We start from the raw sequence: 17,849 nt of genomic DNA, 5'->3' as shown, positions 1-17,849 counted from the left end.
TGGCTCTTTGCTCAGGACTTTGGCCAGAGAGAGTGAAAACATTTGTCCGATTAAAAAAAATTTTTTTTTACTGGTTATTGTATTTTTCTTTAGTTATTATGAGCCACCCAAAGTAGTGTGTGTGTGTGTGTGTGTGTATGCATGTGTAAGCCTGAAGTTTTTAAATAGAAATTATCGACTTCTTTGTAATACTGCTTCATTTTATTGCACTTCAGAATAACAGGAACTAATGTCGTGTAGCTGATGTTACATAACAACCATTGCAGCACCAATAAACGGGTTAAATAAAAATTCCTCTCACAATTAGGAGTGTCATTTATTAGAATAAAGAAACAAGATATATGATTGATGATATACTAGTCCAGTATTTATAAATGGTCTTGAACTTTTATTAGTCAAAGGATTTTTGCTTTTGCAAGTGACTTCAAATATTAAGTATAGTGTAATTTATTCAAGGCACTGAATCTATATCCTAAACTCTCATGAAATGCTTAGCACATCCTGTATTTGGTAATGTCAGATAAGCGTATACTAGCTTGCACACATGACCCTACAAACATCTGAAACTAACAAAGTCAGGGCAGGATAAGAGCACACTTTCAGAGCCAAAACTATTAAGGGACAGAGCAAATGACAGAGTTTATTCAGAGCAAACCACAGCTTTGTTTTCTCAATAAAGCATCTTTATTTTGTGAATTATACAGAAAGATGAAAACATCCCTCTCCTTTTAAGAAATCACAAACAGTGAATATGAAAGGCTTGGCACTGGGAACATACACACATAATAAAAGGGAAGGGAAGGAGGAGATCAGGAAACGCCTGGACTTGAGGGTAGAAAAAGCACCTTGAATGTTTACATTTGCAATGGATTAACTTAGCCATCACTGTAAACTGCAGAGAAAGCATATATTCCTACCACAGAATAAAATCTCTTGGAAGGTATCTAGAAAGCCAGTTTTTCAAAATGCTTGTGTGTAATTAAGGAGAACTTCAAAAGAAAAACTGCTTGTCAACAAATAGCCATGATACTTAGCAACTGTTTATTGGACTATTGGAAGGATTTTCTTTTATCCAGGGAGGTGAGTAAAGGCTTTTCTTAAAAGGCTATATTAAATAAAAATCTTTCTATATATGCAGACTTAACAGTAATATGTTATAGAGCAGTTGCTCTGAATAATCTAATCTCTGTACAACAGAGATGAAACAGCAGAACGGGGAATCGAGTGGAAGGATAAAAAGTCATATATTTTACTGGCCATGTTAGCTCGTTTATTCGAGCCCTTGATGCAACAGTGGTTAAAACATACAATAAAAATAACATCACTACCTTTAAAAATCTTAATAAAAAATGAAGGTATCTTTCAGTGTCTGAGACCATTCTATCGGATGGCCAATTCAAAAATTCTGCTGTACTTTCAATAAGTCATAGATTTAATCTTAGGTATAAAGTTGATTTTCTGCAAAAGATACTAGTTTAATACAAATGATAGCCGATAGCAAAGCTGAATGGGAGAATTAGAATTGCAGGAACCTTCCCAATATTGCAACAGCTAGAATAGCCTTCACTGGTATGACCATTGGCAATAAAGACTCTTGCCCCAAGGAATAGGTTGGACCTGGATACCCATATCTCAGAAAAGTTATAAATATCGAAAGAGACAGCAATCAAAATTGCCAGCCACCACTCACTTCAAGAAACAAGCAACAGGCTGATGTTATACTGGGGCAATCTGCTCGAAGAAGTTGCTTAGGTAGGGCACTTGCTGAGGAACAAATGGCTAACAAAATGGCAGGGAAATCTGACAATATTAAGAACTGAGCTGGAGAACTGTGGTTGCCATAAGGTCAGGGCTATTTTAGAGCAGCAGATGGGCAGCCTGTGTCCCACATGTAGCTTTCCATTGCATCACTTGCTCATGCTGGTGAAATTTGGTAGAACCACTGATTTTCAGTGGCATTTAAAAAAAAACAACATTTTTTGTGATGAGTATAGCTGCATAAGGCCTCAGAGAAATTATATGTATCCATTTACATAAAAGCTTCCACCACCACCACCCCCTCTCCAGTTTAGGCAGAACATTTCAACCCATCTACCCTAGCAATATCATTGCATCAGCAGCTATGGATTCTGTAGTTATAGGAGTGCCCATTAAAACAACAACACTACTTCATGGCTCTGGTCATGAAATTGTTACCTACCCCTGCATTAGAGGGATTTCTTCCTCCTGTATTCTCCCCTCTCTTTTTAAAGCGCTGGTAAGGATTTGCACACAAAGGTGGAGGGAGAAGAGAGGCTCTTCATTACTGGCTTAATGTGAAACCAACAATAATTTAAAATGATTAGAAACATCCTGAGCCATACTGTGGGAAGTACAGAACGTTAAGCTCTAGTTCCTAATAATAACAATTCATCTGCCATAGAAAGCCTGCAAAACCAGGCACTAGGACAACACTAATATCCTTCTGAACACAAACGAGTCCTCCACTGTTGTTTCCCAGGCAGCAGCATCCCAAAATTACAGTCCAACTTACTATGGTTATGCCCCTCTCTGGTAATAACTTCCCCCACAAAGGTCAACAAAAGCAGGATGTCCAACCTAGTCAAAGATGCAGCTGTTTGCTTGTCTATTCCAGGAAAAGCAGGAATATGGAAGTAGCAGGTGATGCACAAACAACAAGCTTAATTTGCTCCAGGAAGGGTGCTCAGTCCAGCAGGTAACTCTGGCTTCTGCAGTGCAGAAAAGATGTGCCTATGTAAATTGATTAGCCAACAGTGGCTCTGCACAATGGCACGAGATCTTTCCCTTATTCGGAGCACTGAGAAATGCGGTTGTGAGTCAGAAGCTGACTGGATCAGGGCACAGATTGTGTTCCAGGCCATTTTCTCCAGTGGTGATAGCCTGGATGGATGTGACATGTCCAATACCTTTGGTAACTCCTTCACGAAACAATAGTTTGGCTCCTATCTTCAAATATTCAGGATGTTTAATGAATCTGAAACGAACCACTGCCTTTTCTCCTGTTCGCAATTTGTCCTGCACAAAAGGGAAAGTACGTATGTTAGAATTTTAAAAGTTCAATTTCTTACTTTAGGGATTCCGGAAAACATGGAAAGCAACTTAGCATACCCTTGACTCTCTGAAATTTGCAGTGGGTTCATCTGTGAAGAATCCTTCTTTATTTTGTAATACTCAAAGTTGAATATGTAGTGCTCCCAACTTATATTTTCCACAAAACAGCCACTCCAATGGGTGGATTGGATTGAGAGACAGTGACTGATCCAAAGTCAGTTTCCATACCTAACAAAAGGGTTAGAACTCAGGATTTTCTGGTTTCTAGTTCACCAGGTGTCAGGCCTGGAAGCCATCTTTTACACTGAGTCTTTAGGCATGCCACATTTTTTTGCTGTGGGAAAATGGGAGGGGGGATTATATGGAGTATGGGAGATATATAGTCTAAATAACATTCCTTTCTCAGAGAGTCAAGGATATCTTGCCCTGCAATTGGAGTGATATGACTGGGAGGCATCTCCAGTTGGGACAGTGCATGATTGGACCATGTGATGGACTTGTGGGTGCGGGGAAGGGACTTGAACTTTCACTTGGGTGGGGAAAACCTGGAAGCTTTCAGATTCGGGTTTTCCAGATGTGCCAATATGACATCTCTAATAAAATGGAAGTTTGAGGAAACTCAACCCTCGGAGTCTTCTTTCATTGGGGTTGTTACTTGGAACCCTGACATTAACCAAAATATCTTTTAAAACTCAACCAGCTCCCCCGAATTGCGGGATGCTGTCTGAGCCCCAAGCGTCAACCCAAAACCGGGCGACGCGAAGACTCAGGGAAGATGGAGGAAGACAGGAAAACCATGGAGGGAGCCACAGAAGATGGTTCAGTGATTTATGTTGAGCATCTACACCCCTTCCCAAGCCATGGTGGAAGCGGAAGAAGCTGCAGAGAAGGAGTGTTAGCTGGGTGCCCGCCCCAAAGAACTGGTGCTCGAGTGGGGCTTGCAGCCGGACCTGACACAAGGGGCATCTCAAGGATAAGGCTTAAAGTGAATGTGACACAAGTGAGAGGACAATCAAGCAAATTTCTATTTAGCAAGAAAAGGGAAACTTACCTTCCCATGGATGTTTTCCACAATTGCTGTTTGCCGTACATTTCCAACATGTGCTGTTACTTGGAATCCTTTCCGGAAAGTTGTGGCATGGAACAGTAGAACAATTTCAGCTTCAAATACTGAACAGATAGTTGGGTTCATCTCTGGGCTGACCATCACCATGCCCTAAATGACAGCAAGATTGGGTAACTGAATTTTCTTGACAATGGTACTCACTCAACTCTTCAAAACTGAAGCACTACAGATTACAATCTTTCCAGAAAGAAATCCTCATTTATTGCCCCAAAAGCCAAAGAAAGAAGGGGAGATAAGAATGTGGATGGCAAGCAGAGATGAGTGGGAAACATCTAACAGCTGACTAATCCTGCTTAAGAGTTCAATCTAATTACTTCTTTGTTCTTTTGAAACTCAAGGCTATCACCTTAATGCTATAGTTCCCAGTTTTCTCATCTCTTGAACTTAAATTTTAAAACATAAACTGCAAAGAATTTAATATCTATAGCATTTTGGAATGTCTTCAAAAAGCAGATGGCCCAGAGGAACCCAGCCTGCTATTGTAAAGACCTGCCTGAGCTACCTTCCCAAGAAAGTAAAACTCTTGAAACAGTTTACATTTCAAGAGGGACATTTACTGAGCGATAATGATTACAGAGAAGTCAGGAGGAGTCTGAATTCAGGCGCGAAGTCTTAGTCTCAATTTCCCCCTCAACCCCCACCCCCCAATGTCCCATGTTCATCAGTAAGCAATAAGCTGCGGGAAGGGTGTTGTGAGAATCTCCGGGGCTGGATGGTGAGAAGAGGTTGTCCTCTGGGCACCATGACATTGAAAATCTAGCTGGAACTGACAGTGAGGGAGTCAGTGCAGATGGCCATTTCTCCCCCCTCAATTCCCAGTTACAACAAAGCGAACGCATGCAAACTATTCAGTGGTGAAATTCAATTTTTTTACTACCGGTTCTAAGCGTGGCTTGGTGGGCGTGGCTTGGTGGGCGTGGTAGGGAAAGGATATTGCAAAATCTCCATTCCCACCCCATTCCAGGGGAAAGATACTGCAAAATCTCCATTCCCACGCCATTTCAGTGGAAAGATACTGCAAAATCTCCATTCCCACCTCATTCCAGGGGAAAGATACTGCAAAATCTCCATTCCCACTTCATTCCAGGGGAAAGATACTGCAAAATCTCCATTCCCACCCCACTCTGGGGCCATTTAGAGGTGGCATTTGCCGGTTCTCCGAACTATTCAAAATTTCAAAGTTTCCCAGAACCTGTCAGAACCTGCTGGATTTCACTCCTGAAACTATTCCACCCTCGGTGCCTCCCCCCTACTCCAGAATGGCAGTGTTCAGATAAGGACCTATATTTCCCAATATAAGGCAGGATACTTTGTTTTCAGAAAAGATACAGAGGAAAAAGTTTGTACAATCAAAGACTCCAGAGAGGGATTAAGGAAGAGCTTACTTTGCGCAGCAGTGAGCGATCAAAGGATCCAAGAGCTAAGGTGGCAGCCTGCCCAGCTCGAAGAACGCGACATGCTGAACGATTTCGTTGGATACTGCATACTTTCAGTTGAAGAAACTTGCCATCATCTGTTGGACCAACAACCAAATTCTCTCCCTCTTTGCATATCCCACTAGAAAGGGCATGAAATGAAAAAGACCGCATTTAGCTGTCAGAAGGCAAGAAAAGCCGCCTTTTGTGCCTAATTGAGATAATTATCTTAATGCAGGTTCTTTGTTCTGAAAATATGAAAAATTACGAAAGAGAACATTTGGATCTGATATTCCACAGAATAAATATTTATGCTATGTGTTCAAAGAACATAGGATTCCTTTAGGGAATACTTTTTATTTTTTTATTGGAGTGCAGTTTTATCTTCCTTGGCTCATTCAGTAAGATATAAACTTTTACCTACATTTAGTACATTTATTTATAACAAGAAAAGGAGAATAAATGCTATTTCCTGGTCCTTCTTCTGGATCAAAGTAGTCTTTGACACTACTCCCTACCCATTCCTGGCTTTTCGTTACAAAATCCATATGTACCAACCTTGACAACGTTCCTCCAACAACTGTGCCTACCTCTGGCACAGTGTAAATTTCATCCACCTGTAGCAGAGAAAGAACATCAAATATGTCGTGCTGGACTGTAGTATTTCAAAGCCAGACTTAACAATTTTTATTGTTAGACATAACAATACAAGTTCTTGTATAGGAATTATAAGCCTATCCTTGAATGTTGCCTTCCTTAAACCAGTTACAAGCCTCAAGCATCCCAGTTCTCAGTGAACCAATTATATTCTGCAAACATCTCCTAGGTTTGTGATGGCAAACCTATGGCACGCGTGCCACAGGTGGCACATGAAGTCCTCTCTGTGGGCATATGAGCCATTGCCCCAGCTCAGCACCACCATGCATGCATGTGTGTATGCCTCCTGCTGGCCAGTTGATTTTCGGGTCTCTGCCGTGCATGCATGCCCCCCCTGTACCCCATTTTTGGTCCCAGGAGGCTTTAGGGAGGCCTGCTAGGCCCAAAACGGCCCGCGCTGGGGTGTGTGTGTTGCACATGCATGCATAGGGGGTGGGGCACATGGGGGTGTAGCGTGCACATTGCATTATGGGCATGGGCATGCTTTTGGCACATAAGAATAAAAAGGTTAGCCACCACTGTCCTAGGTGAAACCAGGGGTGGGCTACTACACGCTCGCCTGGGTTTGGGAGAACCCGTAGCTAATGTTATGGCCAGTTTGGAGAACCTTCAAATCCCACCCTTGGCTGGCCCCTCCCACCCCTCCCAGGAGTCTCCACACTGCCTATTTTGGATGCGAGGTAAGTGCAGGGTCCCATGGAGGCTCGGGGAAGGGGAAAAACAGGCTTCCTGGTAGTTCTGGAAGGCCAGAAATGGTCCCAGGGGAGGCCATTTTTGCCCTCCAAGAGGCTCAAGGAAAGCCTCCGTAGCCTGGGGAAGGTGAAAATGCCCCCTCCCCCAAATGGTGCAGGAGGCTGACTAGGCCACGCCCACCCAGCAACCAGGCAGAGAACCCGTTGCTGAAATTTTTGAAGCCCACCCCAGGGTAAAACTCATCAAAGAAATAACCAGGGAGTCAATTCAATGATTGGTAGGACATTAGCAATGAGATTAAATGAAGAATGGTGAAGACAAATAAAGGGGGAGGAAGAGATACGGTGGTTAGAATGCACTATTGCAGGCTGATTCTGCTCACTGCCAGGAGTTCGATCCTTACCAGCTCACGCCTAACTCGGCCTTCCATCTTTCTGAGATAGGTAAAATGAGGACTCTTGGGGGCAATATGCTGACATTGCAAACCACTGTAAAGCACTATGAAGGGTATATAAGCCTAAGTGCTATTGCTAAATAATAAATAGTGTTAATTTGACTTTGAATCAGAAAGTAATTACAATTACTTGGTTTTTATCTCCTCCCAACTCTAAATCCATGGATCAGAGAATACCCTGCATACTACGGCTGGAGACTCTCAACTGAGAAGAGACTGTTGTGTACCTGGAATTCAGTGAGTTGTTGCATCAGCTCTTCCTGTTCTTTGCTGTTTGTCAGAGGAGGAAGGATATTGAGAAATACTCTCAGGAGATCCAGGTTCTCTCCAGAAACACTGGACAAGGTGAAGATGGGAGTGATACTGCAAACAAATGAATGAAAGAAGCTGTTGATCCATGACTTTGTACATCTCTATTAGTACTGAATACAATAGGAATGAGATTGGCTTCCACCTGTGTCAGGGGAATGTGTAATTAATTAGGGAATAACAGTTTCTGCATCCAATAATTTTTACAGAATCAAAACTTGGTACAGGATAGTCCTTGACTTACAACTGGTCACTTAAGGATCAGTTAAGATGGATTTAAGGTCAATTGCTATCTGTCTTTAAAGTTACAACAGCTGCACTTCGTTCACATTTCAGATGTTTGGCAACTGGCCTGCATTTTTGACTGACTGAAGAATCCTGCATTTTACAATCTTTTTACCATTTTCCAGCAAACCTACTGATTGGATAAGCCGGATTTAGACATGACCATGTAAACTCACTTAACAACCCTCATAAAAAGGGTCATAAAATTGAATCAGGTCAGGTGGTGACTCAACTTATGACCGCAATGACTTAAAATTCCAGGCTTAGTTGTGATCGTTAAGTCAAGGACTACCTGTATGCCCGGAACTGTTCCAATTCTAACGATGTAGTGTAGCTGCAGATGATCAAAGGCATCTGAAGTACCCAATGTTTTCTCAAAACAATGAAGCAATTCTTGAGACAGTGTCTTTTCTTTCATACTTGTGTGCAATATCACAATATAAAGGGCGTGGAGCTTGCATCACAATGGCAGAGCACTCGTTTCATCACCTGTTCTCCTCCAATTCCATAAGTCACTTCTGCAGACTATCCATTTACTACGTGTAAGCTATACATACTATAAAATCAAAACAGCCCATTCAAAGTAGAGAGTGAAGACATAAAACCAAAGAGTATAATCACTTGAACTTTGCTTATTGTTCTTTGATATAAACCACTGCCGGTGCCTGACTCACTCACACCTTTTTTGCTAAATGCATCCTTTTGAAGGTGTGTTAAGTTTTAAACTGCATCCATACTCACTAATCGTCTTCCCTCCCATTCAAACAGCCCGTAATACGTACTTGGGAGATTGTGCAAACTGCTGCGCTGCTGTAACTGCATCATCATCGGAGGTTACTAGCAATGGTAGTTTGTTGCAGCCAGGCTGCTTCAGAATCCGCTCCAGCTGTTTCACTGTTCGCTCCACAGTGGCCTTTGAGCACAAGTCCACTTTGCTAATGACAATGAAGAAAGGCACCTTAAGTGCCATCGCCAAGCCGAGATGCTCCCGTGTCGTACCAGCTGTAAGAAATAGAAGACAGAGAAAATCAAATGAAAAAAGTAGGACTTCAGTGCAGCTAAAACACACAACTCAATGCCATGTGTTTGAAACTAATGGAAGCATTTCTATGTTACGGTGGATGAGTCTTGTTTTAAACTACTGGCACCCACTGGTTAACTAGAAGCATTATGTCACCCTTCTGGAGCCCCAAGGAGAAATCTGACCATCCACTTACCAATTCCAGTATTGGCACTCACCACCAGCATTGCAAAATCTGGACAATAGCTTGTAAGCCCAAAAATGGTGGTTTTTAAATATTTGTGATGGCCAGCTAAATCAATGAAGGTAATCATTTTGGAAGAGCTCTCGCAGATTTCTTCAGCTGTCCGTGAATCACTGTAGTTCACCACCTAAAAGACAGAAAATGCAGGTAACTGAGCTCTTATAAAAGGCCAAACAAAAATTCATACCCAGAGCTAGAAAATGATAAACTCGGTGTACAAATACTCGTACCTCTCCCTTACTGTTGAAACCAAGAATTTCAAAGCTAATGCTAGATGTTCTTCCTGACTGGATCTCATGCAAGTGCCGGAAGAGATTGAGTCGAGCTCGCCCTCGCCCATTATCCAGTTCTCCTTGCGTCAAGACGCCTAATAAGGTTGATTTGCCTGAATCCACATTTCCAAGCACAGCCACTCGCAGATCTAGAAACTTAAAAGAAAATTGAGGAGCTATTTTAAATTGTTAAAAAGATTATCTGATAAGTACAAGTTAGACTTGATTAATGCATTAGGGTACCTAACTCACAAAGTTTGTATAATTATAAGTATAATCTTTATTGTCATTGTACTTAAATACAATGAAATTGGATTGATAATTCTGAGGTATTTACAACAACTAATTCCCTAGCATTTGGAATTTACTACTTTGCATTATAAAATATACACAAGGTAAGACATTGGGTTTCAAAGTTTAACGTTTTCTATCAAGTCACTCCTATCAATTATAGTTCTTCAAAATCTAAATGAACATAGCAATCTATAATGAAATATCTATAGTTTTTCACTCATGATGTTTAAATCAGGTTGATTTTTACCTGTTGGTTATCTGGGACCTTTCGGACAAGAACTTCTGTTATCTTCCGGGGAATGTCACTGTCATAATCCACTTCTCTTTCTCGAAGCACAGTAATGTCAGCTCCTACTCTGCAAAGGGCAAAACAGAACACTGTTGGGGGTTAGTGAATCATCTGCAACCCACTGTAGGACAAATACCTGGTTATCTGATAATGCTGCTCAGAAAAGCCTCTCACAATTAAGCAATACGGAGGGAAATGTGTGTGTTTTCCAAATGATATGATTTTTATCCACATGAATGTGCATCTTTGCCAGTTTTGGGAGGTACCATTCCCCTGAAATATATTTGCACAGATGTCAAACAAGTTTCCCCATTTTAAGATCAGTAATAATTTGGCTTTATTTAGATCCCCAGATATGACAAATGTTCCACTAATTACATGTTGCCCACAGCAGGACAGGGTGAGATAAAACTTTATCTAAATAAGGCTGAAGCAGGGGAGGGCGGGAGGGATGACAGCTATAGTAAAGCTACATATATCTGTCATTACTGCTAAATCTAATTGAGGTAAATGCTGATTGTTTTTCTGTGTTCACTAGAAACATGTTAGGAATGGATCTCTCTCCAACATGAGCTAGCACCCCCACTCCCCAATGAATGAATGGGGACACTTCAGCCCTAACCTTCCCTTTTTGACACTCACAACACCCATGGTCATGATTGTTGATAACATAACTTGTCGTCTTGACAGGAGAAACTCACGAAAACTACAGAGACAATCTGTGTCAAAAAATTACGAAACACCAAACTCTGTCCTACCTTTATATTTTTAGTGACCCTGCTCATTTACAGTTCCCCGCCCCTCCTCCCAAATACGACATATGGCCTTTGCCCATCAAAAGGTTGCCCAATCCCAGTTCAGTGTAATGGCACATAATAAAATATGCATAGCCACACACTAACTTTTTACAACTGAAACAATTAGTAGGTACTGCACCGATGTGGTGGTACTTTGAGAAAAGTCTCTTGCTGAAACCATCTTCTCTGTTGGCTATTAGCTGACTTTCCAATATTAAGTCTACCTAAGACAGCAAAATAACAGAGCACACCATTGGCTAACTCTGGCCAAGAAGCAGGACAGATGCACATACTTCTCGGCCATCCGCCGTAGTGTTTTAAGAGAGGCGTGCATTTCTTCTTCAGACAGTCCAACAAGCAGCCCGTTGTCCTCTACACCAATCTGGTACACAGCCTCACCACGGCCTTCTTGTAGTCGCCACTTCATTTGCGTTACTAGATGTTCAAAGCGGTACTGAGATGGATTAACTAACTTCAGCTGTCCAAAGAAAGAAGTAATTATAATCAGCATCCAAGAAGGACTGATGGGGTTGAATATTTTTTACAGTATTTTCTTCACAATGTTCTAACATTTGTTAAGCCCCATCAAATTAAGCAAAGAAAGTTCAGTGGGTCAGAAGACTAACAATTTTTCAAAGGCATTCTAAAATAATAAAAGGGTATTTTTTGGTATAAACTTAATAATACCCAGGTTCAGTATTCAATTGTGAAATAGCTAACACATATATAAATAATGTTTTGGCAAAAATCATTTTTATTTTTCTGTTATTTATCTCTCTCTCTCTTCCTAGACATGGAACTTACAGAATCATTTGGCTTAGAACTCTTAAATGGCTTGCACGAGAGACTCACCTTATATTCTATGTTCCCATCTTCTGCCTATATACAAGAAGAGATCTTAAATTAATGGATAATGTGGTGTTCAACATTTCATATACAAAACCTGACATCTCTTTTGATAACTAAATATAGTTGCCAGAGAGCAATGACCGGCTAGTTTAAATTATAGTAGTTAAATCAAGTCAGTTAACATTATGGTTCTTTCATTATAAAAAAGATGACATTGCATTGGATTTATTTATTCAGTTCAAATATAATTAACAAGATAATATTTAATCTTAAAAACAAAACAAAAATACAAAATAAGAAAGAAAAGAAAAATATAAGAAAAATTATAAGAGGAAATCCATATTTTATACTTAATCATTGTGACTAGTTTACTAATGAATTCATTACTATATGACCAATACAAAATATTGTTCAAAGACCTCACAAACTCTCTGCCATAGTATCACATATTGTTGCATTCTTTGGAAAATACTTTTTCCAAAACAGATTAAATTATACATTACTGAAAACCATTATTTGATATTTCTCAATATAATTCCCTTAGCCACTCCCAGGCATTAAAATTATTATGTATCATTCAGTACAGTTCAAAGTACCATTTGTTTTATCTGCATCTAAAGCAACTTATGCACTAACGTTCATTCTTTCAAGAATTCAATAAGGATTTTAATTAAAATGTTTCTATCAACCATAATAAGGCAAATCATGCAGAAAGCTTCAAAATCATTATTTCATAAACGGCAGACAAGTTTAAATAGACTTCTGACTCTCACTCTGTTTTCATGAATCTCTTCCAAATACCTTTTGGTTAACTGTTCTGGTATTATTCACTACACATTTTCTTTAGAAATCAAGTAAAGCCACGGTGGTGCAGTGGTTAGAATGCAGTACTGGAGGCTGCTTCTGTCTGCAATTTGGCAGATCGAATCTCACCAGGCTCAAGGCTGACTCAGCCTTCCATCCTTCCGAGGTTGGTAAAATGAGGACCCATATTGTTGGGGGCAATATGCTGACTCTAGAGAGGGCTGTAAAGCACTGTGAAGCGGGTATATAAATCTAAGGGCTATTGCTAAATACTGTAATTGACATGCTTGCACATTGGTTTTATTGAATATTGGTTTTTACATCTCGTCTGTGGATTATGTTCTTTGGTTTTTTATATTGCTTTATGATTTTTAATATGTTTTAATACTGTATTTTGCAGTATTACTGTATTTTCGTATTGCTTTTAATTGTTGTAAACTGCCCAGAATTCATGCCTTTCAGGTAGGCAACGAAATAAATAAAAAACCTTATTTTGTTTCAGGCTTTAAACTCACATTAACAAGTGCACTAAAAAGTCTGGATTGGTAATTGATAAACATTTTATTAAATATTACTGAAGAACATCATAAAAAGGAAAATTAGAACTGACGAGAGATGAACAATTTTACACTTCATTCATCACTAGTCACATATTTGCACTAACATTTTATTTGGCCCCCTTCCCAAAGGTTCTCTGCTATACATTGTCAAAGAACTCTAGCAAATAACTAATGTTCCTCATGACCTGAACATAATGTTAAGTGAAAAAAGTAATGGTCAATGTGAATTATGTCATGGCAGATCTAAGGAACAATAGTTCTTCTAATTTTCCTTAACAAGTTATTTAACAATCTCATTTAATAAGATTACTCATAAAACCCATAGCAAGAAAGTCTATAATCTTTCTCTAAAAACAGGTATGTGACATTGATTCATATCCTACTGGTCCTGAACCAGGAGAGAGAGGTTTTAATATCTGGGAATGCAAAGGGAAGCACTGTAAATCAGATTAACAACAACATAAAATGTATCTACTCAAGTTTAATTTCTTTCTAAAATAATTAACCATTTCAGATCCAGCATCAGTCTCTCTTTAGCAAAACTCCCTTCCGATATCTAAAGTTACTTCCATGTAGTCTACTGTTTTCAAGCTCAAAGCCTAACTATGGTGTAAAAGGCTGGTGACGGGAAATCCTTAGCAAATATCCTGCAATTAGACACCCCCACTTTTGAGATTAGACTAAATACTAAATACTAAATAATAATTTATTCACACAGCACAAGTTTATTAATATGGCATTATTCTACAATGTATATAAATACACATATCCAAATTCATGAAAGTTAAGAAATTATGCCTACAATACAAATTAGCAGTGTTGAAGGAGCACTAATTATCCACTGGGTTGCTGTGGAAATCAGGAAGAAGAAACAGGTTTGGGCATGCCCAGCAATACTTCATGCTGTTAACTGAGGACAGAAAAATAGTACTGTAACACTGAAAACTCAGGGACAGTGTAAAGAATAATTCTTATTTTGGTACTTGGAAGAACTCAGTATTGTAAAATATAACACAAAAATTTGAATAAAAGTAGTTCTTTCATGTCCTGGATCACATAGAAAGTATAATACTAGTATAATTGTTGGCAAATCACCAAGAGAAATAGGAATTAAAAAAAATGAAAACACTGCTATAAAAGAATTCCTACCACACATTCACATCCACATAAACTATATATAAATAACAAAAAATCAGGCTTAATAGAATGGGCCTGTGATTATATTGGATTTGTGATTATATGAACTTTATTCAGCCTTTCATTAAATTTCATTTTCTACTTTCATATACTAATACTTAGTTTGCTAATTTGACTTTTTATATGACCAACTACCAAAGTGAGCCAAAGGCTACTTAAATTTAAAAATGACAAGTATGCTCATTTACACCCCTGTTCAAAATATGTGTATTCAAAGATTTTTAAAAGCTGGGAAAGAGTCATCTGTTTGATTTGATAGCCCCACTTTGCCACCAAATGAGTCAAGGAAAACCATAGGTAATAATTGCAAATTATCTCTATGAAGAATACCAACAGTTTTTATCTCACTCAAATATATTCTGAGATCTTAAATTTATGTGTATAGGATACAATCTTAGATTGCGGGGAACACACATCACATAACTTTTCTAGACATTCATATGCACACATGCCCAAATCTTATATAAATTCATAAAATCTTCTCCATAGTGATTATTATAATTTATTATAGTCTGTAGGTGTATAAAGATGCATTGTTTTCTAGTGAATCAGTCTATCGAACCATGTAGTTTGATATCAGCTATATCCATCTTTACCATTAACAGAGGATTGGTTTTGAGGGTAAGCTAGTACTTGCTTGTCCCACCATCTAGTAAAAAGCTCACTGTTCAGAAATATGTCAGTAATCACAACTAAAATTATCTTAAAAACGAAACTGCAATTTTGGAGTTTCTTCATTCCTTCTGTATTTGATTGGCTGGCTACATATCAAGAAACAACCAAAGATTTACAAAAATATGTGTCAATAATCTCAACTGAAATTATCTTAGAACCTAAATTTTAATTTTGAAGTTCTTTAATTCCTGCCCTGTTTGATTGGCTGGCTACAAGAAACAAGCAAAAACGTAGACATGTAAATGCAATTTTAGTAAATCAGCGTCAGCAAAAGGAGAAAGAAGGTCCTTTCGGGAAACAAAAACTGAAATCAACTCTTGCCTTCCCTGTTCAAATCATGGTCTCAAAATTTATTAATTCTCCCTTGAGCGAAAGCCAAGCTCAAAGTGCCTGCGATGTTTACTTAGAGCGCGGTTGGCGGCGGAGCTGTCAGAGGGAAGAGTTCTAATCCCCATCAGTCAAAGGACCCTGAATAGAATCGAAGAGGGGTGTGTGTGCGTGTGTGTGTGAAAAGATAAAAAACGAAACTCAGCGGTACGTTAACCACAGCAGCACCCCCGCCCCCCAAGTGGCTGCCCTCTCGGGACACGTCGTTTCTTCCTCTAAAACACAAATAGGCTCTTTATTTTGCCAGCAATCCCCTTGAACGCTGGCAGCTCCAGTCCCATTGACTTCCAACTATCAGCATCCTCGTCCCAGGCAAAAGCTTTGGAAGAAGGGCGGCCCTCCGCTTCGTGCTCGAAAACTCTCCTGCCGACCCAACCTCGGGCTCAGCAGGATGTTTCGCTCACCTCCGGAGGAAGGTAGGGCGGGTTGTTGGCCTTGCCACCTCGGTATCTCCCGTTCTTCTTCTTCCCCTTGGAAGAACCACCGCCGCTGCCTCCGCCGCGGCCTCGCAGGGCACCCCCATTGCCCACGGGCCGGCAGCAGCCCCCAAACAGCTCGGACACCCGCGAGTCCATCCTGGCGCCAGCCGGCAGGACCTCCGCCTCTGCGGATGCCTCTCAGCCCGGGACTGGGCTTTTGACGGCTACCTTCCACTCTGGCGCTTGGCGTCAGAAAGAAGCGCAGGGTACCACGGGAAACAGGGCCCCAGCGGCAACACAATTGGACTACAACTTCCAGCGTCCTCTTTCCCGTGGAAGGCAGCGCTTTTCGGACAAATGCGGAGGCGAATAGGACGGGTGCCAGAGCCTTCTCTGATCACTTTGCAGAACGAAAGGCCAGCTAATTTGTGCTGGCAAACCAACGGGGAGCCTGGTAGCATTGCAAATTGCCTTAAAAGGCATACGCTTCCGTGCCACAAGGCTCCTGTTTTGTTTTTTTTTGCTTTGTTTCCAATTATTTCAGCTCTTTGAACAGAACGCAAGGACTGCAACATCAAGCAATCTCGGGAGCGATTAAATTAATTTCGGATTTTGTGTGTGTAGCGCCTCGTATAAAAAACATCCCAATAAAATACTTCTGTCTGCTTCAGCTTTATTGTTGTATGCTTTACCGTAGGAGCAGCATCCTAAGATATCCTTCTACTTTGAAGTTCTAAGAAATGTGCGATTTATTATATTAATAAAACTATTTTCCACACAGAATTAGGTCACAATTTAAATTAAAACTATGTTTTGTGTTGTATCCTAAAAATGCAAGATTCGTTTCCTGCATCTGAATTCTAATCCTGAATTCAATTTTTTAAAATACTAATTGTCACAAGAAAGAAGAAAATGTTATTACATTTTAAATAGTAGACATATACATACCTGTAAATTCACGTCTTATATCAACTATATATGTTGAATTATTAGAGAGGGTCAGTTATCACACATATTTCAAATGACTCGCTTTATCATTTTGTTTAATTGATTCCTATTAAAATATCTCCATCACAAAAGCAGTTGTTGTTGACTTTCAACAAATAAGTAATTTTACATAATTTAAATAGCAAGGGGGGGAAACCTTAATTTTTCCAATACACTTTCCAGTGGAATAATGTTTTCCATTGTATATTCTTTGTTTTGTATTTTACCCCATGTTCCATTTTATTGAAATATTTGACTGTGCCATATAAATGAGTTTCAATTGCCTTGATAGCTAGCAGTAATACATTATAAACAGTACAACAGCATATTTTTACATTTATGGACAGCAATAACATTTCAGTCACAAACTAATATATCCATAAAGTTCAGATTTAATTTCCCAGTTTAAACAAAACAAAGCACATGTTTTAGCCTAGGAGTTGTTTAGTTACAAAAGCAGCTGAATGATAGGTTCTTTCATGTGGTCAGAACAGACGCTTGTCCCACTTCAGTTAGTGAACTATTTTACTTACAAATATAGTCACAGCCTTATGTAACACCCTCAATATGAGATTGCTGTTACTGGTAGGTATTGACAACATGTTGCATAAGTTGGAATGAATTGCCCCTTGTAGGAAATACATTGCATCAGATTCAGCTGACTATATACAAAAGACTGCATGATTAATGTATTATGACAATGATGTAGAAATACTGAAAGCATTACTCATAGATTGCCAGTGCAACTCAAGTTCAACTGCTACCTGGGTTTTCAGTTGCAATCACACCATCCTTTTAAAAATGCACAATGCTTTATAAAATTTCTCTTTTTTCTCAGAACTTGTCATCATAACGAAGTGATGGGAAGAATGTTCCAAGATTCTCCTATCCCGAAATATTTTAAAATAACGAATAACGGTATAACTCTCAAAATATTTCTCACACACAATGGTCTCAAGTAGCTGTTAAAAAGTTATATACATACAATGATTAACTTTCATTTGGGCAAAGCTATCCCATTTTATCTTTTAAAACGGGGAAGT

General features: G+C 39.5%; 1 protein-coding gene across 1 annotated transcript; it reads right to left on the bottom strand.

The window, feature by feature from the left end:
• Positions 1 to 661: 661 nt before the first annotated feature.
• Positions 662 to 16,110, bottom strand: GTPBP2 (GTP binding protein 2). The gene is made up of 12 exons (XM_014057055.2): positions 15,805 to 16,110; positions 11,781 to 11,807; positions 11,222 to 11,406; positions 10,090 to 10,198; positions 9,507 to 9,704; positions 9,229 to 9,403; positions 8,794 to 9,013; positions 7,645 to 7,780; positions 6,172 to 6,230; positions 5,584 to 5,755; positions 4,124 to 4,288; positions 662 to 3,036 (listed from the first exon to the last, which is right to left on the bottom strand). Exons 1-12 carry the CDS (start codon positions 15,973 to 15,975, stop codon positions 2,839 to 2,841), a joined length of 1,815 nt encoding a protein of 604 aa, XP_013912530.2. The 5' UTR covers positions 15,976 to 16,110; the 3' UTR covers positions 662 to 2,838.
• Positions 16,111 to 17,849: the final 1,739 nt, after the last annotated feature.

Source organism: Thamnophis sirtalis, unplaced genomic scaffold (assembly GCF_051295495.1).
Source record: "Thamnophis sirtalis isolate CommonGarterSnake01/CBP01778 unplaced genomic scaffold, rThaSir2_p1.2 scaffold_6, whole genome shotgun sequence".
Classification (NCBI taxonomy): Eukaryota; Metazoa; Chordata; class Lepidosauria; order Squamata; family Natricidae; genus Thamnophis; species Thamnophis sirtalis.
The sequence above is the reverse complement of the archived record's forward strand: the minus strand, read 5'-3'. Positions and strand labels throughout refer to the sequence as shown.

Coding starts and splice junctions, on each gene's coding strand:
- GTPBP2 (XM_014057055.2), bottom strand. CDS start 15,975: ATGGACTCGCGGGTGTCCGAGCTGTTTGGGGGCTGCTGCCGGCCCGTG. Junction 10,199..11,221: donor CTACGGCGGATGGCCGAGAA/GTATGTGCATCT, acceptor TGCCCTTTGCAG/AGTAGGAGCTGACATTACTG. Junction 9,705..10,089: donor AGGTCCCAGATAACCAACAG/GTAAAAATCAAC, acceptor TTTTCTTTTAAG/TTTCTAGATCTGCGAGTGGC.